This window comes from Osmia bicornis, chromosome 16, assembly GCF_907164935.1.
Source record: "Osmia bicornis bicornis chromosome 16, iOsmBic2.1, whole genome shotgun sequence".
NCBI classification, from domain to species: Eukaryota; Metazoa; Arthropoda; class Insecta; order Hymenoptera; family Megachilidae; genus Osmia; species Osmia bicornis.
The window spans coordinates 1,969,525-1,983,248 of NC_060231.1; the positions used below are offsets into that span (position 1 = coordinate 1,969,525).

The following is a 13,724-nucleotide window of genomic DNA, read 5'->3' on the forward strand; positions in this document are numbered from 1 at the left end:
TCGGATGAGCTCACCAACACCTAACCGGAAGATTATCTTGTGCGCGGTTTATTTAAATTGTGTTAGCATTACTGAAATTGACTTTTTCATTTTATATTTGCTATGTACAATTATAAGCATGGTCAAACTTCGTCTTAGGAGACCAAAAATTGTTGGTTAAGAAATATCAAATCTTATAGTTTTCGACCTGAAACACTCGAAAATGCAACTTAAAAGTTTAGGAAATCACTTGTTTAAAAAATACGATTATGTGAAAAAAGGGTATTTGGCGTACTTTGACAGGTTAGTACGACGCCATATTGTTTCTACGCATTCTCTAATTAGTTCGCTGAGATGACTGTAACTTCCGGTTACTTTATTTAAAAACATATAAATTTTGATCTAGCCTAACCAAGCCGAGATATGAGAACCAATCAGAAGATGGGTAGAAGCAATATGGCGTCGTACTAACCTGTCAAAGTACGCTAAATACACTTTTTTCACATAATCGTATTTTTTAAACAAGTGATTTCCTAAACTTTTAACTTGAATTTTCGAATGTTTTAGGTAGAAAACTATAAGATTTGATATTTTTTAGCCAACAATTTTTGGGCCCCTAAGACGAAGTGGAGCCAAAATTAAAATTTCTGCTTGCTTAATATTCAATCACTAAATTCGTGCAATCGAAGCATCTATTTCTCCTGCTCTTTCTTTTAGTTCTTTCTTTATCAGGATTTAATGCTGAAAGAAACATATTTCATAATTCTTATTGTAATTATAATTAAAGATTATATTATAACACCACTTACTTATTAGATCTGAACCAATGTTAATTGATTCCGGTTTCATACTTTCACATTCATTTAAAACCATACTTTGAAAGGACAATACAGCTGCTCTTGCGAATAATTCTGATACTCCATCTCCTGTTCTTGCGGAAACCGCCCAGAATTCAGCATTTAATTTTCGCGCCATTTCTGCTGCTCGTTTTTCAATTATTTCGTATACTTGATTCGACTGGAAAAAATAATTGTGTCAAATGTCTGTGAAATGTAAAACGAATAAAGTAGCTTTACCAATAAATCTCGTTTCGTGCCTATCAAAAATACATAATACGGTTCTGTATTGCATTGAGTAGCTTCATTGAACCATTGTTGACAGTGTCCCAAAGATACCAAGTTAGCCAAGTCAAACACGATCATAATCACTAAAAAATACAAGAATTTATTTACAAATATAAACGTTAATAACAGGACCGCCCCTGAGATTTCGGGGGTCCGAGGCGAGCTCCGAAAAAGGGCCCCTTCACATATATGACATAAAAAAAAGTAACTCAAATAAAATTTATAAAATTAAAATTAAAGCTTGTATAACTAATTTAGATTAATATTCAAATAAACATTACACTTCTTGCATTTTTAGTCACAAAATCGTCTTATGGGGGCCCTGCACCTTAGGGAGGCCCTAGGCGGCCGCCTAGTCTGCCTAGGCCCAGGGCCGGCCCTGCCTTTCAAAGCATCATTAATAATTGCAATTTTAAATTTAGAATAATTGCAAAATGATCTTTCAAAGAATCATTAATAATTGCAATTTTGGATTTAGAATAATTGCAATATGGCCTTTTAAAGCATCATTAATAATTGCAATTTTAGATTTAGAATAATTGCAATATGGCCTTTCAACAGGGTCGGCCCTGAGATTTCGGGGATCCGAGGTGAGTTCCGAAAAAGGGCCCCTTCACATATATGACATTAAAAAAAGTACCTCAAATAAAATTTATAAAATTAACATTAAGGCTTGTATAACTAATTAATGTTCAAGTAAACATTACTCTTCTTGCATTCTTACGACGCAAAATCGTCTTATGGGGGCCCTGGACCTTGGGGGGCTCTAGGCGGCCGCCTAGTCTGCCTAGGCCCAGGGCCGGCCCTGGTTAATAATGATAACATTTCTTGTACCGTTTGCGCCTCTGTAGTAAGATGCAGCTATGGATTTAAATCTTTCTTGACCAGCTGTGTCCCATCTAAAATAATAAGCAATTACTTACTTCAAAATTTTTATGGAGCATCAAATGAACGAAATATTTTTTTAACTTACATTTGTAAGTGAAATGGTATACCAAGAATATCAAATCTTTCTACCTCGAAATCCACGCCAATTGTTGCTTTATAATTGTTATCAAATATTTTGTGACAAAATCTACAGTATAAACAGAATTCATATTTTCTTTGTCATCTATTCATAATAATTATATCCATCATTATTACCTATTTATTAAACATGATTTTCCAACGGAAACATCTCCAATTACAATTGCCTTGGAAATCTTTAATGTTAAACATTTCCTCATGCACGAACGTCTAACAACTGTATGAAAATTTCTTTCCTTGTATAATGTAATTTCTGAGGAAAATGGTGGTGGCCAGTTATTAATCTGAAAAAAAGAGATATTAGTAAAAGTAAGTACTTTGTTACGTATTGTCCTTATTTATTTAAACATCTGTATAGGTATTTTTACCATTAGTTAAATGTGGTAGTCTAACGATAGGAGGAGAATTTATCCTAACGTTTTTAATAAATTTATTAAAATATTTAAACAAAATAATTTTATTTATTATTTCAGAATTTTTTTTTTATTTCTTTATTTTGAACTATACATACATACATACATCATACCTGTCTCTCTTCACGCGCCACCTCTATCATTTTATAAACGGCCGAACGCGTTTCTAACATTATTTACAATTTCACTTAACGTTACCTTCCTCTGACAATTGTATAACTGCAAACTTACCATGCATCAAACTGTCTGTAATATCGGTAAAAATGCTTTTAAACTAAGGAAAAACACTGGTTGCTACGGCAGATGTACAGCACCTGCTCTATTCTAAATCAAATTTCTAATACATAAAATGTGATTTCTAAACGTATCATTTCTAGCATGTAAAATTAATATTATATTCCGATATACCATATTTATGTAGATACAGCGATTCTGAATATGATTCATGTTGAAATGGAAAATAAATTGTATAATTTGAATTGATCTATTTTGTAGCATTAAATTTATACATCAACGATTCACGTAGTTCAACGAATCTCTACATGTCTCCTTCCGGTTAAAGTTTTCCTTCTTTTTAGCAAAATGGCTCCCAAAGCGAAGCCCACGGATAAAGCAGGTACATTTGAAAATTGTTGATGAAACTTGATTTTTCTTTGAAACACTTGAAGACGTCGTATACATTTACAACAAATTGTTGGCAGAAATATATTAATTAATAAAGTATAAATTAATCAAAGAAACACGTGTCAAATATTGACCATGTGCTCCTTCGTTTATATTGTGTCTATACTTGAAAAAAACGTTAATATTTGTACAATTATTTAATGTTTATGCATTTTTTGAATATTCGTTGTATATATTGAAACTGTAGATTTGTAAAACGTTGCTCGGTGGGAAGATTTTTCTTTATAATTTGTTTGTATTTTTCTAACCTAAAAATGCCTAGTGATTGAAGGATGACATTTTGTAATTTTAGCAGGCAAAGCGTCTGAAAAGAAGGCAGAAAAGAAGACTGAGAAGAAACCAGCGACAGCTGCTTCGACGTCGAAAGTAACAAAACCAGCAGCAAAACCAGCTACTGCTGCAAAGAAAGCAGCACCAGCAAAATCAGCAAGCGCTACAAAGCCTGCAGCGAAACCAGCTGCAAAGGCTGCACCTAAAGTTGCTGCTAAACCAGTGACTGCCAAGCCTAAGAAACCTACTCAGCCTGCGAAGAAAACACCTAAGGGTGGAAAATCAGCTGCGCCGCTTCAGAAAGCTCTTAAAGCTCAGAAAAAGGTTAATACATATGGCATGTTACTTAAAATAATTAACTTCTGCAATGTAACTTGATTATTATAATTTGTGTACAGATATTGAAAGGTGTCCATGGATCCAGAGTAAGGAAAATAAGGACATCTGTCCATTTTCATCGTCCCAAGACTTTCAGGCCACCGAGGAATCCAAAATACCCACGAAAATGTGTCCCAAGCAGAAATCGGTGAGTATTAAACAGTTCTGTAACCTTATACCCTTGTTTATGAATTTCAATTTCATAAGATTGTTTTTATTTTTTCTAGTATGGATGCATTCAATATCATCAAATTTCCTCTAACTACCGAAGCTGCTATGAAAAAGATTGAAGACAACAATACTTTAGTTTTTATTGTACATACTCTTGCTAACAAATACCACATCAAATCATCGATTAAGAAGTTATATGACGTTGACGTGGCTAAAGTTAACACATTAATTGGACCTGATGGTAAGAAAAAGGCGTACGTACGATTAACTCGTGATTATGATGCACTTGATGTTGCCAATAAGATTGGTATAATATAAATGACTGGTATGAAGCGTCTCTATACGAATAAAAAATGTTGATACAAAAAACCATTTCATTCTTTATTATTTTTACATCATTTATATATATATGTATATATAAAAAGATAACTGAGACAAAGTAATATGTTGAACATACATATAGTTTAGACTTTATTTACAAATTCTTGAACTATGTACAATTATAATCCTAGTCTCCCTGGAGTTTTGCGATATGGAGCAGGCGTTCCGGGTTCTCGGATACCTGGTGTCAATATTTCTTGCCTGCAAAAATAAATATCTAGATATATAAAGTGCCAAGACGTTTGTCCGTGTTACTTTTCAATTCGAGAACTATTGAGGTTAGAGTAGAGCCGGCCCTGAGATTTCGGGGGTCCGAAGCGAGCTCCGAAAAAGTACTTCTAACAAAATTTATAAAATTAACATTAAAGCTTGTATAACTAATTTAAATTTGCATTTACATCAATTAATATTCAAGTAAACATTACTCTTCTTGCATTCTTATACGCACAATCTTCTTATGGGGACCCTTAGGCGGCTGCCAGTCGGTCTAGGCCCAGAGCTGGCCCTGGGTTAGAGATACACTACACCAGGGACGAACAACATTTTTATACAACGGGCCAGTTACAAATTTAAAAATGTTGTGCGGGCCACATGTATGAACTGAAATTATCTCTTTATAAACAAAATTAGGTTAACACGCCTAATATACAATGAGATTACGGGACACTGTAGGAATTTTTAAAAGTCAAAATGTAAAATTTCTGAAGGGCCGCACGAGAAAGAGTGGCAGGCCGCGGGTTGCTCATCCTTGCTCTATACGTTGTTAGAAAGGTCTCATTAAGACTAGCTCAAAACCATTGCATTTGTGCGTCTAAGTGGTCGGAGTGAAAATTTAATGGGATTTTCATTTCCTATAGAAAGTCTATGGGTCGCACATTTTAGTGCGTAATGTCTTTGAAAAGGGCCGCGCTGGTACTATTCAGCGCATGCGCGCCTAACAATAGTTTTTTCAGACTTTGACGATCTATACTTCAAAAACGCGAATTTCCCGAGGGTCGTACCTAGTTAGTAAATTAATTGAAAAGAGAGAAAATGTATCGACAAATAAGAACTTACTTTCTAATGGAAGCTTGTTCTCGTTCAAGTTGTTCTTGTGCTCGCGCTTTCATTTCTTCTTCGGCTTCCTTCATTTGTCCCTCCATTTCATGCAAATGTTGCATCGCTTGACGTCTTTTTGCACGTCCGCTTCTACCCGTTTCCTTTACGCTAAAGAACATAGGACCTAATTCGGCTAGCCAGTGTCCATCGACGGCAGTGACACACTGCATGTACTCTTTGGCGGTCATTACGAGCTCGTGATACACCACGTAATCCGGCGTGAACCCCATACCAAACAGCGCCGAGGTTGGATGAAGATGACACGGCATTCCCGTACGGCAATTCACGTATTCACCGATTCCTTTTAAACGAGCCGCTTGATGGAAGTACGCGGAACAAATACATTTCCTTACAACGTCCCAGTCGGTGCCGCAGCTTACGACTTCCATTTTCTGTTGCTTCAAAATTTCTTCCAACTGCTGTCGGACTTCTCTTACCTTACGCATAGCCTTGGCGTGTATGAAGTGGTCGTTGCACCATGAACTGGAATAGCCATTAGCTTTCCATTGATTGTACACGTTCAAGTACGTCAGATGATCAGATTCTGGTACTTGAAATTTTTCTCTCGCCGAATCGGAATCCTCTTCCCGGCCTTTTGGCCGATAGAATATCGAGGGCACCGATAACATAGAAACTATGATCAGTATATCCGCGGTGCAACCAAGCTGGGAAGCAACAATTAGCATTTGACATTGAGGGGGATCTAAAGGAAATTCTGCCATTTGTCGTCCCAAAGGTGTCAGGCGTCCTGTGTGATCTAACGCGCCTAAGATCCATAATTGATACAAAGAGTTCAGTATGTTATCTTGAGGCGGAGGATCCATGAAATGGAATGCTAACAAATCCTGAACGCCTAATGACTTTAGTAACAATACAGTGTTGGCTAAGTTGGTTCTCTGTATCTCTGGAACACCGGTTAACAGTAATTCATCGAGATACTGTCTTCGCGTATACAATCTGTAACAAGTGCCAGGACCGGTACGTCCTGCTCTTCCTGCTCTTTGATCAGCGTTCGCTCTAGATACCGGATACACTTGTAAGGCGTCCATACCGATACGCGGATTGTATACCTTCAATTTACAGTAGCCAGAGTCTACAACGAATACAATGCCATCCACGGTTAACGACGTTTCAGCTATATTTGTTGCCACCACGCATTTTCGTAGGCCTCCTTCGGAACGCTGAAAGATTTTCGCTTGCAAATCCGAGGGTAACTGCGAATAAATAGGCAAAATCGAAAGCGGAGGGGCTGATTCTATCTCTGCTAAACGCTCCTTCAGTGCCTCGCACGTAACCTCGATGTCCTCTTGACCGGGCATGAAGATCAACACGTCACCGGAACGCGGTTGCAAATGAATCTGCAAAACTTGCTTCACCGCGGCGTCCACGTAATCTTCGACTGAATTTTTCGCGTGTAACACCTCGACTGGAAAAGTACGGCCAGGAATTTGAAAGGTTGCGGCGTTTCCGAAGAAGGTTGAAAATTTACTTGAATCCATCGTAGCGGACGTTACGATCAATTTCAAATCGTGTCTTCTAGCCACAACCTGTAAATAAATAATGTAAGCAGTTTGAACATTTCGGATAAGCAGCTACAATGGGTCACAAAATTATTCGCTCACTGTTTAAAACAGAATGCCTCATTTAAAATTGGACCAAATGACTTAAGGTTTCTTGAGAAGCTATAAAAATTAATTTACTCATATATGTGATTTTGTTGTTTTCAAAAATTACAATTTGTTGAAACCGTGAGAAAAAATAAAGAAGATTAATTTTCAACTTCTTTATGTGAGTCCACTGATGAAAATTTAAAATATGTCTTTCGTAGATTCAAATAAGTTATGTGTATGCTGAAAACTTCATCGAGATCGGCCAATGCACTTAGAAGTTACAAGTAATTAAAATTTCCGGGAATCGCGACTTTTCTTCTAAGAACATAACCAGTCACGTTCTTAGATGAAAAGTCACGATTTTCAGAAATTTTCAGCATACACATAACATACTTAAATTTACAAATGTCATATTTTAAATTTTCATTACAGGCTCAAATAAAAAAATTAAAAAATTGCCTTTTACTATTCTTTTCCCGATTTCGACAAATTGTAGTTTTTTAAAACGACAAAAGCACATTTAGTAAATTAATTTGTATAGCTTCTCGAGAAACCTCATGTTATTTGGTCCAATTTTAAATGAGATATTCTGTTTTAAACGGTGACCGAATAATTTTGTGACCCACTGTATAAACTACAACTATAATTCAGGCGCTGGGAACAAAAACGGGCTGAATTTGGACTCCAAGGACGTAAAATGATTACATTCTTTATTTATAAGTTAATAGTTTTCGACCCGTAGAATCCAAAAATATAGGTCGTAGATTTAGGAAACTAGCGGTTCAGAAGTTATGGGTATGTAAAGTTTCACGGTTTTAGGGTATTTTATACGTTACGTTGACGCCATATTGCTTCGATCTATCATTTGATTGGTCCGCGGCCATTTTGGCGAGATATATCGAATGTTTCATTTGAATTTGTTTTAATAAAAACCAATTATTTCACTGTGCTCAGCGTGGTAACTTGCGTGTTTTCAATATTTTCAAACATTTATGTCCTTGGAATCCAACTTTAACCCAAAAACGGACTAACCTACATTTTTTGCGAAATTGGGTTAATAAAAAGAAAAAATTAATTTTTTTCAATTTAAAACCATATGACATAACAAAATCACATATTGCATTGAAATTTTTTGTTGACATCTGTGTACAACAGTAGACTAAACTTGATTGATTTCGTTTCTCAAGAATTAAGGTTAGTCCGTTGTTGCTTGCAACGCCTCAATTATTCTTTACCTCTCTAAGTAATCCGAACAAAACATCGGTAGACAAAGACCTCTCGTGAGCTTCATCCATAATAATCACGCTATACCGATCCAAATCTCCCTCTCTTAAACTTTCTCTTAGTAAAATACCATCAGTCATATATTTGATAACAGTCTAAAAAAAGATACAAAATTATTTGCGAATAATTGTCTTTGGGCTGTTTTTCCGAAAATCTGTCAAATCCGATTTGGCGGAAATTTTGCAAATAGCTTCATTTTGCATAAAAACAATGTTTGCGAAAAGAATTTTCGGCGACTTGAAAAAATTAATTTTATTATTTTAATATTATTTCCCACATTACCGACGTACCTCAAAATAGGTTTGACCAATTAGGTTTTATCAGGTTTGACAGGTTTTCGGGAACTTCGCTCAAAGAAAACATTAAAGGGTATAGCCGGGTTAGATAGGGAAAACGGCCCTTGAACGAAATTAAATTCAGAATGCGTCATTCGATAACATATTGAAAGAAGATACTGTACGCCAATTTTCAACCCTTTATCTTAACCAGAGGGGCAGTGAGGGGGGACAAAAGGGACGCCAAATCGTGCCCCATTTCTCCTATTTAATAACATTCGAAAATTCTGAAAAAATTCTGATACACTACAAACATGGTAGCGCACATTAGGGAATTTTTTCAGATTTTTTCATTGCAAATCCTAGTTGTAAAAAATGAAAAACCGAACAATCAATCTGAAAAAACACGATTTGTTATTGAAAATGTAAGAGCACTACTTTTATATTACTGTGGTAATAACATATTAGTATAACTATTACTCTTGAATTTTTTCAGATTTTTTGTTGTGGTGCAACGTAGTTAAAAATATCAAAAACCAATTATTTCGCATGAAAAAGTAACTTCTACTTTGAATTTTTATTTCCTTTAGAATATGAACGTGAATCCATTTAAAAGTACTTAATACATATTCCGAAAAAACAAGAAATAAAAATTCGAAGTACAAGATACTTTTTCATGTGAAATAATTGGTTTTTGATTTTTTTAACTACGTTGCACCACAACAAGAAATCTGAAAAAATTCAAGAGTAATAGTTATACTAATGTGTTATTACCACAATAATATAAAAGTAGTGCTCTTACATTTTCAATAACAAATCGCGTTTTTTCAGATTGATTGTTCGGTTTTTCATTTTTTACAACTAGGATTTGCAATGAAAAAATCTGAAAAAATTCCCTAATGTGCGCTACCATGTTTGTAGTGTATCAGAATTTTTTCAGAATTTTCGAATGTTATTAAATAGGAGAAATGGGGTACGATCTGGCGTCTCTTTTGTCCCCCTCACTGCCCCTCTGGTTAAGATAAAGGGTTGAAAATTGGCGTACAGTATCTTCTTTCAATATGTTATCGAATGAAGCATTCTGAATTTAATTTGGTTCAAGGGCCGTTTTCCCTATCTAACCCGGCTATACCCTTTGAAAGGTGTAATACGTACATCTTTTGAAGTACAGTCTTCGAAACGAATAGCATAACCAACTTTCTCTCCCAAAGTAGTAGCCATTTCGTCGGAAACTCTTTTAGCCACAGACATAGCTGCTACTCGTCGAGGTTGCGTGCAACCAATTATTCCATAACGACTGTAACCATCTTCGTGAAGATATTGCGTTAACTGCGTAGTCTTTCCGCTTCCAGTTTCACCGACAATAACGACAACACTGTTCTCTCTTATAACATTCAATAATTCTTGACGTACAGCAAATACAGGAAGACTCCTTCTCTGATGCTGAATGGATCTGTATTTAGCTTCTCCGGTAACCTCGTCGCCTTTTATGTGACGAGCATATTTCTGACCCGCTTTGAAATCAGTTTCCTGACCTGGTTCTTCTCTGTCGTCTTTGTGCCTGTCCCGTACACCCATAATATTACCGATATGCGTGCCAGCTAATTCCCAATGTTTCTTCTGCGCTCTTTTTCGTTCCTTTTGCTCGCGATACGCTCGCACCAATGCCGATCCCTTTCTTGCTACAAGAGCCATGTCAGAAGTTGGATCACGCACAGGTACAACGGGTTCTGGTTGCTTGGTGAATACGATTCGACCTGAACATTTTTAAACGAATTAATGTACATCGAAATCTTAAGAAATCGAACCACCAGGGTGATCCCAAAAGTAAGGTCTCCAATTTTTTTAGAAGTAGGAAGATACGTTTATTTTCAATAATTGATGCATTATTTTAAAGCTTGAACATTCCTCTATTTTTCTACATAGTCGCCATTTCGGTTGATGCATTTTTGTAGCCGTTGTGGCAATTTTTGTATGCCCATGTCATACTAGCTTCCTGCTATGTCGTTGAGGAAGCATTGGAAGCATCGTCATCATCCCTGAAACGTCTTCCAGCTTGGGAAACATTAACACTTTAGCGACGATGACGAGGTGAAAGATGAGGTCCAATGCTTCCTCAACGACATGGCAGCGAGCTGGTATATGGGCATTTAAAAATTGCCACAGCGCCTACAAAAATGCATCGACCGAAATGGCGACTATGTAGAAAAATAGAGGAATGTTCAAGCTTTAAAATAATGTATCAGTTATTGAAAATAAACGTATCTTTCTACTTCCAAAAAAATTGAAGATCTTACTTTTGGGATCACCCTCGTAAATACAGTATGAAATATTTTACCATCCAAAAATGGGGGAACAACATTGTGAACCAAAAGATGCACTCTAGTTTCTCCTTCGTCATCCGGATCGTCGTCGTGGTCTAAAGAGCTCACAACACCAGATGTTAACATCCTGTTACGTTCCCATAATTCATTGTCTTTATTTATTTGTCGTTGCTGTGCCGATAAACGTTTCTGCCTTTTCGCTTCGAGTTCCATTTCCTTCTTACGGGTGTATTCTTCGGATACATCAGCGAACGCATGATTTTCCCCATCGTCTAAGGCGTACCATTCTCTGTCTAACCTGAAGACGAATGTTTATTTCATAATTAGTAAGAGAAACATGATTGTTCGAAGTACTGAAATTACACTATAATACACACCTTTGTTGTTCTTCTTCCCATAATTCCTTTTCTTCTCCGTCTATACGAGGAGTAGCGCCGCTAGCTTTTCGATCTTTAATCCAGGAATTATATTTATAAGAAGGTGTGAATTCGCTTCTGATGCTATCTCTACTGTCTCTACTGCTATACAGATTTGGCGTCGGATGGTCCCAACTTGATTTTCTTGGTTCTTCGTCTTCATCGTCATCCCAATTGCTTTTAGACGTTGGATCCTATATAAATTTAATTAAGTTAATTCATAAACAATAACAGGTACGTATCAGTTACACGAAACTTCCTATATTTACCCTTGTTTTAAATACAGGAGTTTGCGGTTCATCTTTGAATCTCAAAGGCGTTTGTCTAGCACTGTCTCTGCTTCTACTCCTTTCTCTATCTCTATTTCTATCTCGGTCTCTGTCTTTATGACCGTGCCTATAATTTTTCTCTTGCGCACTTAATCTTTGGTGCTTTAAACGCGATTCCAATCTTTTCTGCGCTTCATAATTTACTCCACCAGTATGCGTTGGAGTTTCTTCAGCATAAGAACGGTATTTTCTTTCTTTGTTCTCTGACTTTGGTGAACCTGACTCGGATTTAAACGATTTAGATTCTTGAGCATTTTCTTGCCTTTTTCGTTTAGCTAGTTTGTCCAGCCCTAAAACGGACGCTTGAGGTTTTTTAAATGTATGATCGGAGGGTTTCTTTCGAATAACCAACCCTCCTGTTTGATTTTTATCCGTTCCTTCTAACCTATACAAGGCTGAGTCGTTCGATGTATCCATTTTGACACTGAAAACAATATCAGTTATTGAACATTTAATCAACTCACAATATCTATTTGGTTCTGCAAGAGAATATCCTTACTGGATAACGAGTTTACAGTTGAAGTCACATTAAATTTTCTTCAAAACATTAATCAGTGACGTGAGTACAAATCCAATCACTGCATCAATAACTACATATCCAATCGACAACGAACGCCATCTAAGTACTCTGAAGATTGTGGTCGCATTACGCCACCGACGAAAGAAGAGTAGTAGTCTCTCGTCGGTGGTTACACGTTAATTTTAAATCAATTGCTAAATTAAATAGCAACTGAAAAATAAGTCAAAATCAGCATAAGACCGAAAAATTATTAAAATAATTGTTTTACAAACTTACATTTTAAAAAGACCGCCATAAAACAACGATTTTCAAATTCGATCCTAGCGCCATCTATATGAAAATGACGAAAACTACTCAACAGCTTACGAACCGGTGTTTCCGAAACAGTGTGGCGTCACTCAGCGCTTCCGCTTCCGGCGGTCAAGTTCTAAATTATTATTTTTATTCAGTTGTTCTGATTTTCATTTGTTCTGAATTTCATTTGTTCTGATTTTCACTTGTCTTCTTCATCCTCCTGCATTGTCCTGCATTGAACGCGTCGTTTTGCGTCGTTTGAACGAAATCGTGAGATTTTTGATCGCGTCCCTTGTGATGAATATCCGCGAGACGTGCATCGACTTTAAATAGTGTGTCTAGTTTACGCGTGAACGTTTGAGTGTTAATTCTAATTTAGTGATTCGATTAATCTGTATATAAGCTTATTTAGTAGCGTATCGCGTTCGGACGCCGTCACCGTTTTGATTTATGTTGTTTCGTTGTTGTTCTATATTATACGTGTTGTAAAAACCTTAAGGTTTATTTTAGTTCTTTGACTGTACCGAGAACTCTGTGAAATTGTCGTGTATTAGTTATATGGGCGTAATGAGGTGAAGGTAAAAGGAGCACGCCTTTACCGACAGTGGGAATCATACCGACCACCAAACCTGCATTACCATCATCCCACAACGTGTGGCGGCCGTCATCGAGGTCGATAAGGAAGAGAATGTTCCCTGTTGTTTCTGGCCCAGCTACCGACCATATAACAGATGTGAGTTTAATATTCGATACATATGTATTTAGAAAATATAGCCTAAATATTCATGTAATATAAAAGAAATATTTAAAAGATATTCGGATAATATGAAATTAATATTTATGAGATATGTGTTGAATATTCAGACAATATTGAATAAATATTAAAAATTGAGAAAGATTTTAAAAAAGGATTAAAATAAATTTTATATGGTATTTTATGTACTGATATTTTTTTAGGCTGAACTTTACCTCAGGGGCCCAAAAATTATGGCCTTTTTTTTTTACCTTCTTGAAGTATGTTACGAGTAGAATCTGAAAATCCTAGTTTTAAGGCGCGGAATCCATCGGTTCAGAAGTTATACGTGTGTAAAAGTGAGCGTTTTTAGCGTATTTCACGGGTTATTTCGACGCCATATTGACTTGTAGCC

General features: G+C 36.2%; 3 protein-coding genes across 5 annotated transcripts; 1 reads left to right on the plus strand and 2 right to left on the minus strand.

Annotated features, from left to right (window-relative positions):
* Positions 1-606: 606 nt before the first annotated feature.
* LOC114880223 (ras-related protein Rab-34) lies at positions 607-3,035 on the minus strand. Of its 2 annotated transcripts, none has more exons than XM_029196009.2 (7): positions 2,774-3,035; positions 2,247-2,413; positions 2,077-2,178; positions 1,938-2,002; positions 1,056-1,186; positions 789-996; positions 607-720 (listed from the first exon to the last, which is right to left on the minus strand). In XM_029196009.2, exons 1-7 carry the CDS (start codon positions 2,774-2,776, stop codon positions 635-637), a joined length of 762 nt encoding a protein of 253 aa, XP_029051842.1. In that variant the 5' UTR covers positions 2,777-3,035; the 3' UTR covers positions 607-634. The 2 variants fall into 2 exon arrangements, with proteins under 2 accessions (XP_029051842.1, XP_029051841.1); XM_029196008.2 differs by having other exon boundaries at positions 2,656-3,035.
* A 21-nt stretch (positions 3,036-3,056) lies between these two features.
* LOC114880224 (60S ribosomal protein L23a) lies at positions 3,057-4,417 on the plus strand. 2 transcript variants are annotated; one of them, XM_029196010.2, is made up of 4 exons: positions 3,057-3,158; positions 3,519-3,820; positions 3,895-4,022; positions 4,102-4,417. In XM_029196010.2, exons 1-4 carry the CDS (start codon positions 3,125-3,127, stop codon positions 4,361-4,363), a joined length of 726 nt encoding a protein of 241 aa, XP_029051843.1. In that variant the 5' UTR covers positions 3,057-3,124; the 3' UTR covers positions 4,364-4,417. The 2 variants fall into 2 exon arrangements, with proteins under 2 accessions (XP_029051843.1, XP_046145227.1); XM_046289271.1 differs by having other exon boundaries at positions 3,073-3,158; positions 3,522-3,820.
* Positions 4,402-12,376, minus strand: LOC114880220 (pre-mRNA-splicing factor ATP-dependent RNA helicase PRP16). Its single transcript, XM_029196000.2, has 8 exons — positions 12,262-12,376; positions 11,703-12,186; positions 11,395-11,627; positions 11,032-11,315; positions 9,849-10,450; positions 8,370-8,513; positions 5,483-7,071; positions 4,402-4,627 (listed from the first exon to the last, which is right to left on the minus strand). The coding sequence occupies exons 2-8, from the start codon at positions 12,177-12,179 to the stop codon at positions 4,546-4,548; spliced, it is 3,411 nt and encodes a 1,136-aa protein (XP_029051833.2). The 5' UTR covers positions 12,180-12,186; positions 12,262-12,376; the 3' UTR covers positions 4,402-4,545.
* Positions 12,377-13,724: the final 1,348 nt, after the last annotated feature.

Excerpts from the sequence above, each read along its gene's own strand:
- LOC114880223 (XM_029196008.2), bottom strand. The coding sequence starts at position 2,715 with ATGTTAGAAACGCGTTCGGCCGTTTATAAAATGATAGAGGTGGCGCGT. Across the intron at positions 2,414-2,655 it reads TGGCGCGTGAAGAGAGACAG|ATTAATAACTGGCCACCACC; the intron begins GTATGATGTATG and ends TCTTTTTTTCAG. Across the intron at positions 2,003-2,076 it reads ATACCATTTCACTTACAAAT|ATGGGACACAGCTGGTCAAG; the intron begins GTAAGTTAAAAA and ends TTATTATTTTAG.
- LOC114880224 (XM_029196010.2), top strand. The coding sequence starts at position 3,125 with ATGGCTCCCAAAGCGAAGCCCACGGATAAAGCAG. Across the intron at positions 3,821-3,894 it reads CTCTTAAAGCTCAGAAAAAG|ATATTGAAAGGTGTCCATGG; the intron begins GTTAATACATAT and ends ATTTGTGTACAG. Across the intron at positions 4,023-4,101 it reads TGTGTCCCAAGCAGAAATCG|TATGGATGCATTCAATATCA; the intron begins GTGAGTATTAAA and ends TATTTTTTCTAG.
- LOC114880220 (XM_029196000.2), bottom strand. The coding sequence starts at position 12,179 with ATGGATACATCGAACGACTCAGCCTTGTATAGGTTAGAAGGAACGGAT. Across the intron at positions 10,451-11,031 it reads TGTTCCCCCATTTTTGGATG|GTCGAATCGTATTCACCAAG; the intron begins GTAAAATATTTC and ends AAAAATGTTCAG. Across the intron at positions 8,514-9,848 it reads AAGACTGTACTTCAAAAGAT|ACTGTTATCAAATATATGAC; the intron begins GTACGTATTACA and ends ATCTTTTTTTAG.